This window comes from Leptodactylus fuscus, chromosome 8 (assembly GCF_031893055.1).
Source record: "Leptodactylus fuscus isolate aLepFus1 chromosome 8, aLepFus1.hap2, whole genome shotgun sequence".
NCBI classification, from domain to species: Eukaryota; Metazoa; Chordata; class Amphibia; order Anura; family Leptodactylidae; genus Leptodactylus; species Leptodactylus fuscus.
The window spans coordinates 93,125,507-93,141,971 of record NC_134272.1 but is presented as its reverse complement, the minus strand read 5'-3'; the positions used below and the strand labels follow the sequence as shown (position 1 = coordinate 93,141,971).

The following is a 16,465-nucleotide window of genomic DNA, read 5'->3' as shown; positions in this document are numbered from 1 at the left end:
TACATAGGAGGTAGTATTATAGTAGTTATATTCTTGTACATAGTAGGTAGTAATATAGTAGTTATATTCTTGTACATAGCAGCAGTATTATAGTAGTTATATTCTTGTACATAGGAGCAGTATTATAGTAGTTATATTCTTGTTCATAGGAGCAGTATTATAGTAGTTATATTCTTGTACATAGGATTAGTATTATAGTAGTTATATTCTTGTACATAGGAGCAGTATTATAGTAGTTATATTCTTGTACATAGGAGTAGTATTATAGTAGTTATATTCTTGTATATAGGAGGCAATATTATAGTAGTTATATTCTTGTACATAGGAGCAGTATTATAGTAGTTATATTCTTGTACATAGGAGTAGTATTATAGTAGTTATATTCTTGTACATAGGAGGTAGCATTATAGTAGATATATTCTTGTACATAGGAGGTAGTATTATAGTAGTTATATTCTTGTACATAGGAGTAGTATTATAGTAGTTATATTCTTGTACATAGGAGCAGTACTATAGTAGTTATATTCTTGAATATAGGAGGCAGTATTATAGTAGTTATATTCTTGTATATAGGAGTAGTATTATAGTAGTTATATTCTTGTATATAGGAGGCAGTATTATAGTAGTTATATTCTTGTATATAGGAGCAGTATTATAGTAGTTATATTCTTGTACATAGGAGCAGTATTATAGTAGTTATATTCTTGAATATAGGAGGCAGTATTATAGTAGTTATATTCTTGTATATAGGAGGCAGTATTATAGTAGTTATATTCTTGTACATAGGAGCAGTATTATAGTAGTTATATTCTTGTACATAGGAGTAGTATTATAGTAGTTATATTCTTGTACATAGGAGGTAGCATTATAGTAGATATATTCTTGTACATAGGAGGTAGTATTATAGTAGTTATATTCTTGTACATAGGAGCCGTATTATAGTAGTTATATTCTTGTACATAGGAGCAGTATTATAGTAGTTATATTCTTGAATATAGGAGGCAGTATTATAGTAGTTATATTCTTGTATATAGGAGTAGTATTATAGTAGTTATATTCTTGTATGTAGGAGGCAGTATTATAGTAGTTATATTCTTGTATATAGGAGCAGTATTATAGTAGTTATATTCTTGTACATAGGAGAAGTATTATAGTAGTTATATTCTTGTACATAGGAGTAGTATTATAGTAGTTTATTCTTGTACATAGGAGGTAGTATTATAGTAGTTATATTCTTGTACATAGGAGCAGTATTATAGTAGTTATATTCTTGTATATAGGAGCAGTATTATAGTAGTTATATTCTTGTATATAGGAGGCAGTATTATAGTAGTTATATTCTTGTATATAGGAGGCAGTATTATAGTAGTTATATTCTTGAATATAGGAGGCAGTATTATAGTAGTTATATTCTTGTACATAGGAGTAGTATTATAGTAGTTATATTCTTGTACATAGGAGCAGTATTATAGTAGTTGTATTCTTGTATATAGGAGCAGTATTATAGTAGTTATATTCTTGTATATAGGAGGCAGTATTATAGTAGTTACATTCTTGTATATAGGAGGCAGTATTATAGTAGTTATATTCTTGAATATAGGAGGCAGTATTATAGTAGTTATATTCTTGTACATAGGAGTAGTATTATAGTAGTTATATTCTTGTATATAGGAGCAGTATTATAGTAGTTATATTCTTGTACATAGGAGTAGTATTATAGTAGTTATATTCTTGTATATAGGAGCAGTATTATAGTAGTTATATTCTTGTACATAGCAGCAGTATTATAGTAGTTATATTCTTGTACATAGCAGCAGTATTATAGTAGTTATATTCTTGTACATAGGAGGTAGTATTATAGTAGTTATATTCTTGTACATAGGAGTAGTATTATAGTAGTTATATTCTAGTACATAGGAGGTAGTATTATAGTAGTTATATTCTTGTACATAGGAGTAGTATTATAGTAGTTATATTCTTGTACATAGGAGCAGTATTATAGTAGTTATATTCTTGTACATAGGGGCAGTATTATAATAGTTATATTCTTGTATATAGGAGGTAGTATTATAGTAGTTATATTCTTGTACATAGGAGTAGTATTATAGTAGTTATATTCTTGTACATAGGAGCAGTATTATAGTAGTTATATTCTTGTACATAGAAGCAGTATTATAGTAGTTATATTCTTGTACATAGGAGTAGTATTATAGTAGTTATATTCTTGTACATAGGAGCAGTATTATAGTAGTTATATTCTTGTACATAGAAGCAGTATTATAGTAGTTATATTCTTGTACATAGGAGTAGTATTATAGTAGTTATATTCTTGTACATAGGAGTAGTATTATAGTAGTTATATTCTTGTACATAGGAGGTAGTATTATAGTAGTTATATTCTTGTACATAGGAGCAGTATTATAGTAGTTATATTCTTGTACATAGTAGGTAGTATTATAGTAGTTATATTCTTGTACATAGCAGCAGTATTATAGTAGTTATATTCTTGTACATAGGAGCAGTACTATAGTAGTTATATTCTTGTACATAGAAGCAGTATTATAGTAGTTATATTCTTGTACATAGGAGCAGTATTATAGTAGTTATATTCTTGTACATAGCAGCAGTATTATAGTAGTTATATTCTTGTACATAGAAGCAGTATTATAGTAGTTATATTCTTGTACATAGAAGCAGTATTATAGTAGTTATATTCTTGTACATAGCAGCAGTATTATAGTAGTTATATTCTTGTACATAGGAGGTAGTATTATAGTAGTTATATTCTTGTACATAGTAGGTAGTAATATAGTAGTTATATTCTTGTACATAGCAGCAGTATTATAGTAGTTATATTCTTGTACATAGGAGCAGTATTATAGTAGTTATATTCTTGTTCATAGGAGCAGTATTATAGTAGTTATATTCTTGTACATAGGATTAGTATTATAGTAGTTATATTCTTGTACATAGGAGCAGTATTATAGTAGTTATATTCTTGTACATAGGAGTAGTATTATAGTAGTTATATTCTTGTACATAGGAGATAGTATTATAGTAGTTATATTCTTGTACATAGGAGGTAGTATTATAGTAGTTATATTCTTGTACATAGGTGTAGTATTATAGTAGTTATATTCTTGTACATAGGAGCAGTATTATAGTAGTTATATTCTTGCACATAGGAGATAGTATTATAGTAGTTATATTCTTGTACATAGGAGGTAGTATTATAGTAGTTATATTCTTGTACATAGGAGTAGTATTATAGTAGTTATATTCTTGTACATAGGAGTAGTATTATAGTAGTTATATTCTTGTACATAGGAGGTAGTATTATAGTAGTTATATTCTTGTACATAGGAGCAGTATTATAGTAGTTATATTCTTGTACATAGGAGCAGTATTATAGTAGTTATATTCTTGTATATAGGAGTAGTATTATAGTAGTTATATTCTTGTACATAGGAGGTAGTATTATAGTAGTTATATTCTTGTACATAGGAGGTAGTATTATAGTAGTTATATTCTTGTATATAGGAGGCAGTATTATAGTAGTTATGTAGAAGTTCACTATCTATTTTGTTAGTTATGTTTGGGCTTCTCTTGGGGTTTGCAGACTTCACTTTATATATTATATCTCCCACCTAGAGATGATGAAATGTCTCTGATAATGTTGCAATGAATTGTTTGGGAACAATTAATCAGATAAGTAACAAGGTGACGTCTCCTCATTTATAATGTGTGACTAATTATATGCATTACCCCAATGAATATGTAAATGAGCCTCTTTGGTTACACAATGTCTTGAAAAACAATCAACATATTTGTTATGTGTTTAGTTGTGGCGTTTTCTCGCCGCAGCTGTTACTGATCACCCGTCACTTTCGCGTCATCTCCAGGTTCTGCTGATATTTCAGGTCTCTTCAGGTTTTCTGCCTGGTTTGCGCTTCGCTGACACTGACTCATAGATTTTATCTTACTAATGGTTGTTTGTGTAATTGCACCTTGTCACCATGTGTGGCGCTGTATACGCTGTGCTGTCTGCAGGTATTATAATAATATCACAATGATGCAGAAATATAATAGATCTAATGACTGACACTTTCCAGTATTCTTCGTATTTCAGTCTCTCACCATCTTCACTATCTTTGCTCGCTGGTTGTAAATGGAATATTCCTGTTTTTACCCGTAGGATGTAACACTGCACATAGAACTGTATTTAATGTGATCTCGTCATCACATGTATTTCTATCAGTTCCAGTCTTAATAATTTTGCTGTATTCTTGCAGATGGCGCTGCCTTCACCTGGTGGATCGGAAGAGGCAATGAGAGGCACACATATTGGGGAGGGTCCATACCGGGGCAGTGCGCCTGTGGCCTGGAGGAAAGCTGCATCGACATGAGGCATTACTGCAACTGTGACGCGGACAGGAGTGAATGGTAAGACCAAAGCCCCTGCTCATATTATTCCATAGAAAGTGGATCTTCAGATGTAGCAGAGTTGGGTTTGCCACTTTGGGCAGCTCATGGAGATTTCACCATGACACATCTTTAGTTATACTCCAATCACCAACAAAGCTGCTGTCATATGTATCCTGGTGTTACTTCAGCCCTGTATAGTATATAGTACACTGCTACCCAGTATCATGTATAGAATATACTGTGCTTTGCTTTTCCTGCTCTTAGTTTACCCTATGTATTATACTCCAGTTACTACCAATGCTGCAATCATATCTACTGTATATTAGTACCAGTAGTCATTTTTGTTCAATGTCCTTACTACATACAGAATGTTCTTCAGATTTGCATTGTACCGACATACAGTACAGCTGCAGTTCTTGCATGATGTCTATACTGTAGTCCCTACCAAAGCTGCAGTCATACTGGTGCAGTCCTGAAATCTCTCATTTTCTCATTGCCTTTCTTATGTTTTGCTGTGTTTTAGAATGTCGATTTTTCATTTTTTTTTTGTTTTTTACCGAGTACAATATAGAAATTTGATATAAAACTTTATTTCCCACAAGGCAGGGCATTAAAGGGATTTTCTGTGCTATAGATTTTGATGACTTGTCCTTGGGATAAGTTGTCAGTTTCAGACACTCTATGCATTGCCTGCCAAGGCTGAAACTAACTCAGAGAATAAAGCCAGAAGTGCAGCGCCTCCATCTATCTAGTGGCCGGCTTGGGTTACTGCAGCTGAGTTCCCTTCCTAAGGACCGGTCATTAGTATTGTTTGCCAGGTTTTGCCTATAGGTTATCGAGTAATAGTCAGCGGGGTCAGACATCCAGGACCCCCACTGATCAGCTATTTGAAGAGGCCGCGGTGTTCGAGTGAACAATGCAGCCACTTCACTACTTACCAAACATACTGTATTGGGGCTGTGCACGGTATCGTAGCTCAGCCCCATTCACTTGAATAGGACTGAGCTGTGAAGCGGAAGCTGTGCTCAGGGAAAGCTTCTGCTGCCTCGAGCAATTGATTTGTGAAAGCCTCAAGTGGTGCTCAATTGATGACCTATCCTAAGAATGAGAATAGGGTAGATCCCTCTGCACTGTGACTACCTTTCAGATATTTGTATTTAATAGCAGTCTACAAATATCTGAAAGGTAGTCACAGTGCAGAGGGATCTCCCCTATTCTCATTAGCACAAGGAAGTACAAGAAGCAATGGGATGAAACGAAAGGGAAAGAGATACAGATTAGACATTAGGAAAAACTTTCTGACAGTGAGGGGAGTGAGAGAGTGGAATAGGCTGCCACGGAAGGTGGTGGGCGCTCCATCAATGGAAATCTTCAAGCGGAAACTGGATAAACATATAGCTGGGATGATTTAGGAAAACCTGCACTCGCAGGGGGTTGGACCCGATGGCCCTTGAGGTCCCTTCCAACTCTACCATAAGATAAGATAAGATAAGAATAGATTATCAGTAGAGATGAGCGAACACAGTGAAATATTCGATATTCGTTTCCAATAGCGTCTCAATATTTGACTATTCGAACGAATATCGAATCCCATTATAGTCTATGGGGAAAAAATGCTTTGTTTCAGGGGAAACCACTATTCAACTAAGGAGAGTCACCAAGTCCACTATGACACCTCAGCAAATGATGACAACACCTCTGCAATGCAACAGGGACAGCAGGGGAAGCATGTCTGGGGGCATCTAACAAGCCCAAGTCCCTGTATTACACCACTAATAATGCGGGAGCTGACTTTTTCTCATAGGAATGCATTGACCAGCGTTGATTGGTCGAATGCTATACAGTGTACAGCATTCGGCCAATCAACGCTGGTTCTGCTGGAGGCTCGTCTGTGAGGAGGCGGAGTCTAAGATCGGTCCAAAGCAGTCTCCATTGTGGTCCGATCTCAGGTGTAGCAGACTTGAGCGCACAGCTCTGCTACATCTCTTACTTTTTCCGACTTTTTTTCGATGCCTCCGTTTTCCTACTTTCTATCCCATCTCCCCTGCACAGTTATTGGTGTAAAAAAAGCGCCAGGGAAGGTGGGAGGGGATACGAAATTTTACTGCATTTGCCTCGTGGTATTCGATTGGAATAGAATATCTCAAACAGCCTGATATTCGATCGAACGCTGTTCGCTCATCTCTAATTATCAGTTATTAAATCCCAGAAAATCTCCATGAACCCAGAAAACCTGTTTGAGAGATTGGCAGCTGAGCAGTATGCCTAGAAGCAGTCAGCAGAATCATGAGTGCAGCTCTGAAGTACAAGACATCAATTGTATCAAAAATAAACTGATGTTGTAAGTTGCAACTTTGTTTCAATATACATAATAAATCTAGTTTCTAGTGAATGGCAAGTAATAGGTTAATGTCATAAATATAAAAAGTGGGCGCCTTGATATTTCCCACCACCTCGCTGTGAAGACCCCCCTGTAAGTCTCTGCAGGCGACGCTCGGAGCTGTACAGACTGCGCGGCCACGGCTCTGCTTCATTGTTTCTTCCCTCAACAAAACAAGCCGAATAATAAAATATTAATTAATTGTGAGCCGAGGAAAAGAGGAAAAAATCAATCTCATCCATCAATATTTATAACTGATTAATAGCAGAGAGAAGGTGAGCGCCCCCCAGGGGCAGAGTACAGTACAGATCTGGGGGAGGGGGGGATTATTTAGCTGACAGGATCTGCTGCTTATTTCTTGTATTTTGATGCTCAGGAACTTTCCGTCCTCTGATAATGAATAGATTTATCTCTCAGGGATAAGATTCTCCCCGTAAATACAAATTATGGCTGAAAAATCGCTCCGGGCCATTCTGCAGCATTAAAAACACAGATTAGAACCGAGCTGACAATGTTTCGCTCTGAATTTAGGGCACTGCTATGTAATTGGGATTTACAGCAGAACCGACTCAGCGGGAACATTGTAGGAGAAATCTGGGAAACCTGTGAGAGGGAAAATCTAGGGCTGGGCGAGGAACTGCAGGGCGAGGAACTGCAGGGCTAGGAACTACAAGACGAGGAACTACAAGGCGCGGAACTGCAGGGTGAGGAACTACAAGACGAGGAACTACAAGGCGCGGAACTGCAGGGCAAGGAACTGCAGGGTGAGGAACTGCAGGGTGAGGAACTGCAGGGCGAGGAACTGCAGGGCGAGGAACTACAAGGCGCGGAACTGCAGGGTGAGGAACTGCAGGGCGAGGAACTACAAGGCAAGTAACTGCAGTGTGAGGAACTGCAGGGCGAGGAACTACAAGGCGAGGAACTGCACGGCAAGGAACTACAAGGCAAGGAACTGCAGGGTGAGGAACTGCAGGGTGAGGAACTGCAGAGCGTGGAACTACAAGATGAGGAACTGCAGGGCAAGGAACTACAAGGCGCGGAACTGCAGGGCGAGGAACTGCAGGGTGAGGAACTGCAGGGCGAGGAACTACAAGGCAAGGAACTGCAGGGCGAAGAACTGCAGGGTGAGGAACTGCAGGGCGAGGAACTGCAGAGCGTGGAACTACAAGATGAGGAACTACAAGGCGAGGAACTGCACGGCAAGGAACTACAAGGCAAGGAACCGCAGGGCGAGGAATTAAAAGGCGAGGAACTACAAGGCAAGGAACTGTAGGGCGAGAAACTACAAGGCGAGGAACTGCAGGGGGAGGAACTACAAAGGGAGGAACTGCAGGGGCAAGATACTGCAAGGCAAAGAACTGCAGGGCGAGGAACTACAAGTCAAGGAAATGCAGGGCGAGGAACTACAAGGCGAGGAACTGCAGGGACAAGGAACTACAGGGCGAGGAACTGTAGGGTGAGGAGCTACAAGGCGAGCAACTTCAAGGCATGGAAATGCAGGGCGAGGAACTACAAGGCGTAGAAATGCAGGGCAAGGAACTACAAGGCGTGGAAATACAGGACAAGGAACTACTAGGAGTGGAAATGCAAGGCGAGGAACTACAAGCCGAGGATATGCAGGGCGAGGAACTACAAGCTGAGGATATGCAGAGCGAGGAACTACAAGATGAACAACTGCAGGGTAAGCAACTACAAGGTGAGGAGCTGCAGGATATTTTCACAACTTTTCAACCCCATTAGGACACTATACATCAGGCCTGATGGCCATTTAGATTGAATCGGACCTGAAACAAATGTCTGGACAGTCTCTCATTTCTTTTTGTTACAATGTATCAAGGTAAAATGTATCGACTTGTTTAGCTGGCACATAATCTGGTTACATTGGATACAACTGAAACAAACCCCCGGCTGTGACAATTAATTGAATGTGCAAGAGAATGTTCCAGTTCACTGACAGCAAGCAGAGGTTTTGTTGCAGAGCTTTCTATGATCTGGTGACCGGAGATGATTCTTGGAGACGTATTTTGCAGAATGAAGATATTTCCTGTCTCTTGAATTTTCCTCGTCCGTCTTTCTAACAAACACAAGCGATATTTTCCTTTCGCACAAGCTTGGTGTTTGTTCAGCGGCTGCGGCTGAATTTGCTCCATTTGACCTCTTGATTTAAAATGTCTTTTGGATTTTGTGCCATGCTGAGATGTGAAATATGTAGCCTGCCCGCTGACTGGAAGACTCGAGGGCAGCGTGGACGTGCGTGGGATTTTATGGCCTCTCTTACAGGATCTCTCTAATACCACAGCAAAATAGCAGAAAGAAGTTTTTTTTCTGATAAAACCATGAACCGGGGGGAATTGAGAGGGCAGAGGCTTGAGAGGATTGAGCTTCCTGGAGGAAGTTTTCTGAGTTCGTCAGAACAGTGTGAACCTGCACTTGAAGTTCCCCAGACTAATAGGAGCATTACGTAGTGGCGACGGCAGCTGCGGCGAGGCCCAAGTATTTGTGGTGCACGCACTTATCTCCAAGAATCACCGCAGGAATTCACCGGGAATTATTACTGCAACTGGTAGTAGAAGTTTTATTAAAGGAACAGTCAACCTAGAAATCAGTGGTGCAAAGGAATAGACAATCGGGTCATGCCTGGGATTTGTCATTATGCAGAAGGTGCTGCACAGTTATGGAAGAGAATTGTTATTTTCCTGATGATCTCTTCCATTTTGGACTGGAAAGCTGTTGAAGGAGTGGAGAATTTCAGAGGGGAGGGTTTAAGATCTTTTGTTTTAATGTAGGTATAGAAGAGGAGGAATTCCTGCTGCAGACAGTTGTCTTATTACACAAAGATAAGGGCAGTATGATCCTGCTGCAGCACAAAGATAAGGGCGGTATGATCCTGCTGAAACCAGTTGTCTTATTCCACAAAGATAAGGGCGGTATGATCCTGCTGCAGCACAAAGATAAGGGCGGTATGATCCTGCTGAAACCAGTTGTCTTATTCCACAAAGATAAGGGCGGTATGATCCTGCTGCAGCACAAAGATAAGGGCGGTATGATCCTGCTGCAGCACAAAGATAAGGGCGGTATGATCCTGCTGCAGCCAGTTGTCTTATTCCACAAAGATAAGGGCGGTATGATCCTGCTGCAGCACAAAGATAAGGGCGGTATGATCCTGCTGCAGCCAGTTGTCTTATTCCACAAAGAAAAAGGGGGTATGATCCTGCTGTAGCCAGTTCAATTTCAGCCACACATATGACAATGAGGAGACACGGCTGATTTCCTGGGACACATACAGCTTTCTTTATTTAGAAAACTGTATGTGCACCAAGAAGTAAGTCCCATATGTGTCCCAGGAAATCAGCTATATCTCCTCATTGTTCTATGTTTATTTGTTAGACAACTTACTGCATCGGGAGCCTCCCCCCCTTCCCTTCCCTTTCTTTTCTTATTTAGAATACTAAAAAATCAGCCATATTTTTTTTCAAGGCAATCAGCCACATCTCCTCATTGTTCTGTACCCGGCTGTAAGACAACTGGCTACAGGAGGATATATGGCTGATTTCCTGGGACACATAGTTTCTAAAGAAACAGGAAATCAGACATAGATGTGTCCCCGAAAAATCAGCCATGTCTCCTCAATGTCCTGTGTCTAGATGTAAGATAACTGGCTACAGCAGGGACTTTTCCCTGTTCTCCATCTCCACTAATATAATTGTCTGCAGCAGCTTCTCCTTCTCTAACTGGCTGCCTCTATAGTCATGTCTATCCCTGGACACGCACCATTTTCTTTATTTAGTAAACTGTATGTGTCCCATAAAATCTGCCATGTCTCCTCATTGTCCTATGTCTAGCTGTAAGACAACTGTCTGCTGTAGGATGTTCCCATAGGTTTCTGTCTATAGCAAGGCAATTGCCTGCAGCAGGATATAAAGTTGAGGCCTTTATTAAGATCGGCATACAACATAACAGAGAATGTAACCTCACATAAATGTTTATTAGCGTAGTCGGGATTCCCTGTCACCTATGTAAAGTGGTTTGATCCAAAACTGTCCAGTCATATGTCAGAGATGTGGAACAGACCACTACAAGATAATGGGGAAGTTTGCTTTATCTGTCAATGTTTCCTTCATGATTCTGCTGTAAGGATAACACTAGAGATGAGCGAACAGTGTTCTATCGAACACATGTTCGATCGGATATCAGGGTGTTCGCCATGTTCGAATCGAATCGAACACCGCGTGGTAAAGTGCGCCAAAATTCGATTCCCCTCCCACCTTCCCTGGCGCCTTTTTTTGCACCAATAACAGCGCAGGGGAGGTGGGACAGGAACTACGACACCGGGGGCATTGAAAAAAATTGGAAAAAGTCATTGGCTGCCGAAATCAGGTGACCTCCATTTTAGACGAATAGTGGATTTCAAATCCGGGTCATATGAGAATGTGAACTTTGTGACTATGAGACAGGGATAGCTGTACAGGCAGGGATAGCTAGGGATAACCTTTATTTAGGGGGGAATGTTATTAAAAATAACTTTTTGGGGCTCTATCGGGTATGTAATTGTGATTTTTGTGAGATAAACTTTTTCCCATAGGGATGCATTGGCCAGCGCTGATTGGCCGAATTCCGTACTCTGGCCAATCAGTGCTGGCCAATGCATTCTATTGGCGTGATGAAGCAGTGCTGAATGTGTGTGTTTAGCTCAACTACACCGGTGGAGTAGTTGAGCTAAGCACACAGATTCAGCTCTGCTTCAATCAGCGCTACATCAGAGCCGAGGGTGCGCTTGAACCCTTGTGCACACTCTGCTTCATCAAGCTAATAGAATGCATTGGCCAGCGCTGATTGAAGCAGAGCTGAATCTGTGTGCTTAGCTCAACTACTCCACCGGTGTAGTTGAGCCAAACACACACATTCAGCACTGCTTCATCACGCCAATAGAATGCATTGGCCAGCACTGATTGGCCAGAGTACGGAATTCGGCCAATCAGCGCTGGCTCTGCTGGAGGAGGCGGAGTCTAAGGTCGGACCAGAATGGAGACTGGTGTGGAGCGATCTTAGACTCCGCCTCCTCCAGCAGAGCCAGCGCTGATTGGTCGAGTTCCGTACTCTGGCCAATCAGCACTGGCTAATGCATTGTATTGGCTTGATGAAGCAGTGCTGAATGTGTGTGCTTAGCACACACATTCAGCTCTACTTCATCGGGCTAATAGAATGCATTGGCCAATCAGCGCTGGCCAATGCATTCTATTAGCGTGAACTGAGTTTGCACAGGGGTTCTAGTGCACCCTCGGCTCTGCTACATCAGATTGCTACATCTGATGTAGCAGTGTCGAGTGTGCATCAGATGTGTAGTTGAGCAGAACTGACTCAGCACTGCTAAGTCTCTGCATTCGCATAGGAATGCATTGGCCAGCCTTCGGCCAATCAGCGCTGGCTCTGCCGGAGGAGGCGGAGTCTAAGGTCGGACCTGAATGGAGACTGGTGTGGAGCGATCTTAGACTCCGCCTCCTCCAGCAGAGCCAGCGCTGATTGGTCGAGTTCCGTACTCTGGCCAATCAGCACTGGCCAATGCATTTCTATGGGGAAAAGTTAGCTTGCGAAAATCGCAAACTGACAGGGATTTCCATGAAATAAAGTGACTTTTATGCCCCCAGACATGCTTCCCCTGCTGTCCCAGTGTCATTCCAGGGTGTTGGTATCATTTCCTGGGGTGTCATAGTGGACTTGGTGACCCTCCAGACACGAATTTGGGTTTCCCCCTTAACGAGTATATGTTCCCCATAGACTATAATGGGGTTCGAAACTCATTCGAACACTCGAACAGTGAGCGGCTGTTCGAATCGAATTTCGAACCTCGAACATTTTAGTGTTCGCTCATCTCTAGATAACACGTGACAATAACCTTTACTGCTATAACCTTGTAATAGGTGACGGAGGATCCTCATATTTAGGAGGGGAGTCCATTATAAAAGTTGTATTTGTCACAACTGCAGATCTGACTGAAACCTGAAGAGTCTCGATGGATTCAGATTCAATATTACTATTGTAGACCAAATCCCAAAGGACTCCATTAGCGTCAGCACAGAGCCATCATTGCCTTAGGACGACTATTGGGTTGTCCCATATTCTGGGCTATCTAATAAATCCTATGACCTGGGTTAAGAGGAAATTAAAGGAACAGTACAGATTTATCATAGCGGTGGGGGAGGGGCTCTTTTACTCCTATACTGTACATTTCCCAGTGTATCCCAGTCCAGCACAGTACTTCATGGAAGAATAGTGTCTGATAGAGTAAATTGTACATTCGCTTCTTTCTATAGGAATTTCTGTTTCCTATTCCTAAAGAAATAAGTGAAATCCCCTTTAATTCTGCTCCATGATCAGTTCTATGAATAAACCATGAAAAGCAGAAAGAAAGTTCCCGAGTTGTTTTATTCATCGTATCGGCTGCGTTTAGCATAACACGAGATCTTTCTGCTCCGGCCCCCAAATACGATAAATATGGAAAATTCTTCTGTGAACAGAAAAAAGACACAAAGGAAGAAAATAAGGAGATGCGTTGTAGGATGAGAGTCTCGGAGGCGTCTCCTCCTTCTGGTCGCCATTATTTCTGGCGTCAATTCACATTCTGTAAGAATAAGATCCCAGCCAAGTCTCCTGTAAACCCCTCGCAGTTATCAGCCACACAGTTCACTGCTGGGACCCTCTTATGTAACAGGGAGTCTGTAGATTGTAAGCTCCTGGGAGCAAATCTCACCATTACTACAGTTCTAGTAGTTTTTGTTTGCTCTGCGCATGTAGCAGAGCCGGAAATGTCATTTACCTGTTTGTAGTTACATTAGTAATGATATATCAGGAAATCTGCCGAGTAACGGACTCAGCTCTGCTACATCTTCAAAAGAGGATAATGATTTTGTCTTTTCTGAGCAACCTGATGAAAGTGAGGCCTGAATGAGCCTCGTCACAGAACGTTCTCCAATGTGCAATAATCTGCAGAATCTTGTTACTTTCTATTTCTTCTTTATTCTCACTATAAAGTCCCTGCAGTGACTGAAGCTTCTCCTTCTGCCCATCTTTCCCTTCTCCACTCCTTCTCCTCTTTCTCTTCTCCTTCCTTTCCTGCTCAATGCTAATTTATTATTTCCCCCTTTCCCCTCTTTCGTCTTATTTTTATCTCCTTTGTCTTTTCTTTATTTGCTTCTTATTCTTCCTATTTACGTCTGATTCCTTCTTATTCCTTTTCACCTTTGTTTTTCTTCTTCTTCCTTGTTGTTTTTCTTCACCACCTTCTTTCCTTTCTTCTTTCCCCTCTCACTGTTCATTCTCCTTCTATTGATTTCCTCTTCCTAATGTCCCTACTTACCTCCTTCTGTCCATCCCATCATATTCTTCCCCTTCTTCTTCCTTTCTTCCTCTCTTCTGTTTCTTTCCTTCTTTTCCCCCTTTTGTCTTGTCTACTTTTACCTATTTCCTTTTCTCTTTCCTTCCCGTCTCTTCTCATATTTGTATTCTCTCTTTTAATTTTCTCTTCTTTACTTTTCCCTTCCATTTCCTCTTCTTCTTACTCCATCATCTTCTTCTTCATTCTTCCTCACCCATCTCTCCATTTTCTGTTTCTATGTATTGTTTCCTTCCATTTCCCTTTTCTTCTTTTATTCCTCTTTCCTATATGCATTGTTTCTTTGTTCTTCATTTGTATCTTCTTCTTTTAACTTTCCCCACCTTCCATTCCCTCTTGCGCTTTCCCCCTTTTCTATTCCCTCTTCCATTCTCCTCCTTTCTTCCTCGTCTTCTCTTTGTATTGTTATTATTATTTCCTTCCTCCTTTTCTTTCTCTTAACTCCACATTTTCCTCCTTGCTTTTCCCTTCTCTTCCCCTTATTTTCTCCTTCTTCCTCTGTTTGTCTTCTTATACATTTCTTCTTTCTCTATCCCCTTCTTCTTATTTGCTTTCCTTTCCCTTTTCCACTTCCTCTTTGTATCTTCCCCATTTTCCTCTTCCTTGCTCTTCCCCTTCTTCTTCCTGTCTCCTTTTTTCTTCTTCACCTTCTTTCTTGTCTTCCATTTATCCTTTCCACTTCATCTACGTTCCCGCTTTTTCTTTCTTTCTTTCTTTCTTTCTTTCTTTCTTTCTTTCTTTCTTTCTTTCTTTCTTTCTTTCTTTCTTTCTTTTCCTTTGTTTTTTTTTCTTCTTCCTCTTCTCCTTTTCCTCCCAAATCTCTTCTTTTCTCCTCCTTTCTTTCTGTGATTTGTCTTTGTTACTTTTCTCTTACTGCTTTACCTTCTCCTTCTTCTCTCCTTCGCCTTGATCTTTCTTTTTTCTAGCTGTTTTCTAATCTCTTTTCTCTTCCACTCTGTCTTCTCTTCCTCCTCTTCCTCTTTTCTCTTTCTCTTCCTCCTGTTTCCTCTTTCTCTTGCTCCTCTTCCTCCTTTCTCTTCCACTCCGTCTTCTCTTCCTCCTCTCCCTCTTCTCTCTCTCTTCCACTCCGTCTTCTCTTCCTCCTCTTCCTCTTCTCTCTTCCTCTCCCTCCTCTTCCTCTTCTCTCTTCCTCTCCTTCTTCCTCTCCTTCTTCTCTCCCTCTCCCTCCTCTTCCTCTTTTCTCTTCCTCCCCCTCTCCTCTTCCTCTTCCTCCTCTTCCTCACCTTGTTCTGTGCTCTTTCTTATACAGGACAAGTGATATTGGATTTCTTACCTTTAAAGAACACTTACCGGTCTGGCAGATTGTAATCACTGACACAAACCGATCAGGATCTGAAGCGGCCTGGAAAGTAGGGCCCCTGCGTTGCTATGGTGACAGTGAGTATTTGTTGCCCCCATGGATGTTCCTGTATACTCCGAGCAGTTACGGCGTTATCTAAATTCATTTATTTCTCATTTTCCAGGAAGCTTTTGGAATTCGGCCTCTTTCACTTCTGGGGCCTCGTACCTTTACTTCCCCACCTTCCATTCAGATTTCAGCATTGATATCTCATTTTTCTTCAAGACCACGAGCTTATCTGGGGTCCTGTTGGAAAACCTTGGCCTCAAAGATTTCATAAGAATTGAGTTAGTCTGTAAGTAATGAAGATTATCTTTATATATTCTTAGAAATTGTAGCAAATACATGATTAATGTGTGCAGAACTAGGGATATTACCCTAATATCAGAGGGGTTTAACCCACCAAGATCAGATGCCTAAGGGTAACATATCAGCTAGATGGTAGTCTGATGAAGAGTTTTTGCATGTCTTCACCTGGACTGTTTGCCTAGGATTGGGTTGATGAACTTTTTCATGACTTTACTTTGCCCTAGGAATGACTTGGTGACTTTTTATGTGGCTTTAGTTTGGACTCTTAGCCTAGGAATAATTTGGAGAGATTTTGCATGGCTTTACCTTGCACTCTTGGTCGAGGAACGTATTTTGGAGCTTTTGCATAGCTTTACCTTGCACCATTGGCCCAGGGACTTATGGGGAAGCTTTGGCATAGCTTTGCCTTGGCCTAGGAATGGGCTGGAGAGCTTTTGCATAGCTTTACCCTGGACCAGGAACGTATGGGGAGCTTTTGCATAGCTTTGCCTTGGCCTAGGAATGGGCTGCAGAGCTTTTTGCATAGCTTTACCTTGGACCAGGAACGTATGGGGAGCTTTTGCATAACTTTGCCTTGGCCTAGGAATGGGCTGGAGAGCTT

At 40.7% G+C, this 16,465-nt stretch overlaps 1 protein-coding gene across 1 annotated transcript in view; it reads left to right on the top strand.

Annotated features, from left to right (window-relative positions):
• CNTNAP5 (contactin associated protein family member 5) overlaps nt 1-16,465 on the top strand; it is a 342,838-nt gene that overhangs the window by 280,567 nt on the left and 45,806 nt on the right. Inside the window, exons 14-16 of the mRNA XM_075284694.1 lie at nt 4,293-4,443; nt 15,466-15,593; nt 15,680-15,850. Of these exons, the coding sequence (XP_075140795.1) occupies nt 4,293-4,443; nt 15,466-15,593; nt 15,680-15,850 (450 nt within the window). The remainder of the gene's footprint in view (nt 1-4,292; nt 4,444-15,465; nt 15,594-15,679; nt 15,851-16,465) is intronic.